A 6,672-nucleotide genomic window follows, 5' to 3' on the forward strand; every position below is an offset into this window, starting at 1 on the left:
AAGGTTACATAAAGGTCACCATTCATTTTACTCAGGTTTATTTTCTAACCTTGTACAAACGCCTGCAGACCAGACTGGCCTCCACACCTGCTGACCCAGAAACTCCCCCACGGTGGTGGCCGTGCCCGGTTTTGGAAAGTCTCCTCTCCTGCCGAGCCCTCCCAGCAGCGCAGGGATGCACCGAGCGCCTCTGAACCTGCTCGGCCACACGGAATCCTCCTGGGGCCTTCCCCACACAGGGAGTGTCCTGTACACAGGAATGTGCAGAAACAGATGGAGGCTGGACCTGGCCCTTGCTCAGAGGAGTGGAAGGTCCCTGAACAACCCACGGAGGCCATCTCCTGGAGGAGTCAAGTTCAGAAAGGGACAAACGGGGTAGGATTCATGAGTTCTGCACCTCAGGTAGTTCCACCCTGGCTTAACATTTGTTTGCAGTCAGAGAATTAGGCACATGAAGTGACCAGATGGATTGTTTTATGGAAACATCTTTCCTAGGAGCTGGCCCTCACCTCAGAAACGCATTTTTTTCCTCCACAACAACTACCTGGGAACTCGTACAGAACCAGGTGGAGTGAAATGAAACAAATTCCACTTTCTGCTCCTATCCATTTGGGGAAGCAGAGTGTGAAGGAGAATGACAAGCTGCTAAACGCTCTGCCCAAGGAGGGGTGACCTTCCCTGAAATTACCATGACCTACTCTAATTTTTTTTAATTCCATTTTTTCCTATGTATTTGACTGCTTATACACCATATCAGGAAACACATTCAGGACAGGCAAACCTTACCAGCACCTGGAAACAGTGGAACCAAGAAGCCAGGGAAAACTGAGTCAGTGACAAGAAATCTTTACAGTTTTACACATCATCTCTCAGCTTCAGAGCTCAAGGTACTTTTTCAAAGGAGGTAAACATACTTCTGATGTTGCACAGATTAAGTGAAATGACTGCAGCCTGTACACATGTCAATGATAATCATTTGATTTTCGTCTCAGAAATCATAATCTGTAATTGAAGAATAATAACCTGTTTCCCACCTCCAACAATGAATTAACCAGGATGAAGGAGGGAATGACGGCCACTGCATTTTGGGCTGGGGGCACAAAATAACCACAAGTACTCCGTAATCAGAGGAAATTTTGAGTTCTTTCAATTTCGACAGGCTACTTCACAAAATACTGAAGGTTATGTTAGGGTTTTTTCTCTTATTTCCCATCTCCCTCTCCCAAGCTACAAGAAAGAGAGAAAATGCAGATGGTTTACAAGTTAATCCAACCTGACTCAAGAAATAGTTTTATATATAATTGACAAATACATACAGAAATTTCAACTGCAGAAGGAAACTACCAAAAAGGTATATCCATCTGCATTTGCTAAAAGCCTGGAACACATACCCCTCAAGCTTCCCTCTTCATTGCCATGCATTTTATTAAAAATATCAAGGCTGTCAATCATTTTTTCTGCCGACCTAACTATACAAATAAGCAGCAATTCCTATTATGAAAAACCTCAATGGCACTTCCCGAGTTGCAGAACATTTGCTCTGCCAACAGCTAAGTGACGATCCACGCTTGCTGACAATGCCTAATGAGGAGTGATGGATGCCACTGTAGGAGGGAGCAGGGATGTTTTAAGTGATAAAAAAGAATGGAGCCTTCCAAAGATTAGAACACTCTGGTGCTACAATCAGCTAATCTGGTTTTCTAGCACAATACCAAGAGCCCAAAAGTAACAAGGGCACAATTCACCTCCTACTCCTTCAACATGAGACAAACTGGGCATTAGGACACTTAATTTTGGCACTACCCAGACTCGCTCATGTGGTTTTGCAATACAACTTGTAGCTAGAAGAGTGATTTGAGGACAAAAATTCTGGGTCTGAAATCCAAAGCCACGTCCAGCTGAAATGGCTGCAAACGCAGTGCTTTGTGTTTGCCACTCCGCACAGCCTGGTCCTCAGCTTGGTTTACACACTAGACACTGGGCGGAGAAGAGGAGAAATTAATCTCTCAAGTAGAATTGCTATATTCAAATCCTAACAGATGCCTTTGGGACAAAAAGAGCTGAGATGCAGGCAAGGTGAAAGACGCTGGGGCCAACCTATGCACAGATGCAAGCACCAGATTACTGTTTACAACAGTAAACAAGTGCTCATTGCAGAACCATCACCGGTTATTCGCAACAGTGAACAAGAAAACAAACCTGTCTGCTCCATCAATGTTCGCAGCTACTGGATTTTGGATTAATACAGTGGCAGAGGGATTAAATTCCCTAAAACTGTCGGCCTTATTCTTTTATGCCAGCAACGACAGACCCTCAGCTGACACCATCCTTCCTTGGCCATCTCTGCATCTCAGTCCTCATGCCACGCCGCTGTTACATTTGTACTTTGCTGTCTTCAGCTGTAAGATATTCCTTGGCAAGTCAATGTGATACTGAGTAGACTCCGTCTTCACCACCATATGTTTGGGCACAGAAACATCATATACAAATAACACACATTTGGTAATACAGTACCCTCACCCAAAGAAATAAGTGAAACCCCATTAGTCTATATGCTCAGACAGCTGACTAGGGAGGTTTTCCTGCCTCGGGCTCCAACGTCTGGACAAAAATCTATTAATAAATATGAAAGCTTTAATATGAATCTAAAGAGAAATAGAAACAGGCAGATTAAGGCCCAGTGTCCAGCGAAGACCAGGGCAATTTACAAACCCGCCCATGCTGACACTAATCAGCCAGGCTGGGCTCGCAAAGACGTGTTCTCTCTGTCTAGACTTCTAATCCGTCAATGGGAAAAGACATCCAGAATTATTTCTGCCCGCTTCACCCACACCGTAAGAACACATCCAACCGCCTCAGCAACTCACACAGCAGCACGAAACAAAACCAGACACCACTTTGCTGCATGTGCTCAAGTGGGGCAGGCAGGACACAAACACAGATAGACAGTGATGAGCTTCAATTGCTCTAACCAAATAGCAGTTAAATACCTGCATGTGGTGTTGTAATGCAAATAAAATACTTCCTGATTTGTTTTTAAGCACAGTTAAGTCACTCTTTTATCTTCCCCTCCTCAGTTCAAATTAGTGGTCACCCTATATGCCAAAAAATACCCCAACAAAAATGAAAAAAACAAACCAAACACACTGGACACCTAAAAAGCATATTTTTAAGTTTTCATTACCTATACTGAACATGCCTGCAAATGTAACCAGCAGGGCTTAAACTATTGTTTCAATATAAGGGACTCCACATGTACACAATCACTTAATATGTTTTTGTCAAACTACATTTTAATTTAATAAACAGAATAAAACAAGTACGAGTTGAGATAATGAATAGCTCATTGTCCCACTCGTTGCCTGCATCACTCTCTATATTTGTATTTGTCTGTAAAGTGGAGGGACAAGCACAGACTTGTTTGTCATCCTCAAGTCCAGTATTTACGTAGCTGCTATATTTTGCTATATTATTATTTTCATTGACAATACAACCCGAAGACTGAAACCTTTTTAAAAACCAACCAAGCAAAAAAAACCCCCACAACTTATAACAAGCACAACCAACTAAAACCTCCATCCACTATGCACAAACAGGTGTAGGAATAAAGGAGGTAGAGGGAGAACAACAGAGAAGAGCACTGAGCTGGATGTGCTAAACCTGCTGGGAAGCAAAGGGGGAATGAGTGCACCAACCTGCCAGCACATGCAACTGGCACGGCAGGGGAAGAGGGGAGGAAGAGGAGGGAAGGAGAAAAGAGGAGGGAAGGAGAAAAGAGGAGGAAGCTCTGCTGTGCACATTACACCTTGTTCTGCTAACAGCAGTGCTCTGCCATTTTCACAACAGGCCTTCCACAACCTCTCCTGCTGTTTATCCATCACCAGCACCACTGAACAGAGAGCAAGCCCCAGACTGCCAGCACAGGGGACTTCCACTGTTTATTGGGGCAGCGTGCACAACATCCCTGACAGAGCTCCTCATCCTTGCTGCACCAAAACAACCACTGCATCTCCAGGAAGACGCAAATTAACATTAAACTCCAAATGAGGACTGCTTGATCACAATAAGATTCGAAGACATCAAAAGAAAAGGTTTTCTTATAAAAAACACCCTTCTCTTCAAATACTGAATTTCAACAGCACAGCCTGCAGGGAACGGGTGCTGCCTGCGAGCAGCAGGGAAGTTGAGGCGCGGTGCAGGACGCAGGTAGGCAGGAGGAACACCGTGTGAAGGTGAGGAATGCCTGTGAAAGCACCGGGAGACAGGGCTGCAAGGCTGCCAACACCTCTGCTGGTCACAGGCACCTGGCACCGGGCGAGCCACTCACACCGGGCAAAACGCTTCATTCCTTTGTACAGAACACGGGCTTGGGCTATTCACAACGCTCACCTGAATCAAACAAGCAGTTTGCATTTCAGAAGCTAAAATATGTGTTCTTTTTCCTTGAAAAGAAAACCCACAATAAAAGCAGAGGTTTTACTTAGTAGCCATTTTGTCTTCAACTTGGACATGATACCTAATCTGAATGCAATGTAAACATGCTCTCCGAGGCTTTTCCAAACAGCACGTTCATGCAAAGAGAAGGAAACATGAAAAGACCATCACTAAATACCATCATAAATTAGGAGGGTGTGAAGATTTTATGATCCAAAAATACAGAAAATTCTGCAGTTCATATTCCTTCTCTAGGTCACATTGCAGAGAAGACCAAAACAAAAGATAGCAAGTGTGGATTCAGGAGAACGAACTATTATTTACTGTTTAAATAAATAAAAACAAAACAACCACCATCCCAATAATAAATGCAATTTCAATATGCTATACAATAAAAAAACTGAAGGTAAAATTATATTTAGATTCTCTTTATTTCCTAGCGACATCCATCCAAACCACACACTCTAACAGTAATATGACGTAATATGCAAGCTAGATCAGTATGTTTTTATTGGGATGAGTCTATGTATAAAATACACATGGTGTGTGTGTATATAAAGGAAAACATTATATGAGTAACCTGTATTTACAACTCCCAACTTTCAGTACTCTTTATCAGTGCCCTCAGCCAAAAGCAGCTTTTAAAAACATACATAAAATACAAATGCTGCAGGTGACAGCCTCTTGCAGATATTAAAAAAAAAACCAAAGAACAACAAAGTGCTTTATTTGCAGCAAGCTAAACTCGATTCACCTCATTCCCCAATTACACATAAAATAAAATTCTTAAATAAAATGCTGGTTTACTAGGAAATTTAATTTTTAGGGAAAAAATATCAACAAAAAAAACCTGGATTCCTATGCAGAAACTTGAAAACCATCGTGAGCTCCAGCCAAAAGTGCATTTGAACTGCCTGACTGGGAGCTCAGAAGAGCAGAGGTTTAGGGGAGGCCGGACAATCGCCCCCTCCTGCGCGGCTCCGCACGCCCCGCTGCACCAGCGCCGAGCAGCCGCGGCCGGGAGCGCAGCGGGCCGCGGAAGATGCGCCGGGCTGCGGCGCCTGCGGCAGGTGACCCGAGCCCAGCGCGGCGGGGCAGCGCCGCCGCCCGCCCGCACGCGGGGCTGGTGCTGCCCGGGCGGCGCCGCCCGCGGGCACGGCCCGGCCGCGACCCCCGCCCGCGAACACGCGTGTGCCCCGCGCCGCCCGCACAAAGGGGCCGCGCCGCGCCCCCCCCGCGCCCGCGCAGCCCCCCGGCCCTTCCCCCGCTCCCCCGGCCCGGCCCTTACCAGATGGAGCTGCGGATCTTGTGCTGCAGCGCGCTGGCCTCGCCGCCCTGCAGCCCCGGCACCAGGGCCGGCAGGGCCCCGCCGGGCGCGGGGGTGCCGGCGAGCCGCCGCGGCGGCTGCCCCCCCTCCGGCTGCTGCTCCTCGGCCATGGGACGCGAGCGGCGCTGGCCGCACTAGGCCTCTGCCGCAGCGCTCGAGTGAGTCGCCTTCCCCCGCCGCCCGGGGGACATCACGGGCGGAACCCGTCCCGCCGCTACGCCGCAGGATGGCGAGCCCGGCCCGCGGCTCGGCGCATGGCGCCCGGCCCCCGCCGCCCCCGCGCAGGGTCGCTCCGCGCTCCCCCGCCCCGCAGCAGCACCTGGCCCGGCCCGGCCCGCCCCGCGCCGCTCCTCGCCCCGCGGCCGCCGTGCCCGCCCGGCCGCCGAGTGCGCAGGCTCGGCGTGCCCGACACTCGGGCCGCCCCGCGCCGCCGCCGCCGCCGGGGAGGGGGCCGGGGCCGGGGCCGCCGCTGGGGCCGGGGGCGGCGAGCGCAGCCGGGGCGGGGGGGCGGCCCCTCCGTCGGCCCCGGGAGCCCCGCCGCGGTGGGGAGGGGGCCGCGCCGCGCCCGGAGCGGCCCCGCGGCGCGGATAACACGTGTGAGCGCGCGTGTCCGCGTGTGTCGGTGTGCCCGTGTGTCACCGTGCGGCACACGCTGCTGCCCGCGGCCCGGGCGCGCCGCAGACACGTGAAGGCGCTGCGGCGGCAGCAGCATTACATCAGCTGCGGCACCGCGGCCGGGTGCGCCCCGCAGCCCCCGCGCCCGGCCCGCCCCCGCCGCGGCGCGACACAAAATAACAAGTGCCGCCGAGCTCACATGGCCTGGGGGAGCCGGGCACCCGCACGGGCGGCGGCAGGCCGGGCCCTCGCCTGCCCTCGCCTGCCCTCGGGCTTCCCGTGTGTCCGCCAGACAC

General features: G+C 50.6%; 1 protein-coding gene across 1 annotated transcript in view; it reads right to left on the minus strand.

Annotated features, from left to right (window-relative positions):
• RFX7 (regulatory factor X7) overlaps nt 1-6,139 on the minus strand; it is a 45,235-nt gene extending 39,096 nt beyond the window's left edge. The window contains exon 1 of the mRNA XM_063412378.1: nt 5,723-6,139. Within this exon, the coding sequence (XP_063268448.1) occupies nt 5,723-5,871 (149 nt within the window). The 5' untranslated portion in view covers nt 5,872-6,139. The remainder of the gene's footprint in view (nt 1-5,722) is intronic.
• Between the last annotated feature and the right edge of the window lie 533 nt (nt 6,140-6,672).

Source organism: Prinia subflava, chromosome 15, assembly GCF_021018805.1.
Source record: "Prinia subflava isolate CZ2003 ecotype Zambia chromosome 15, Cam_Psub_1.2, whole genome shotgun sequence".
Taxonomy (NCBI): Eukaryota; Metazoa; Chordata; class Aves; order Passeriformes; family Cisticolidae; genus Prinia; species Prinia subflava.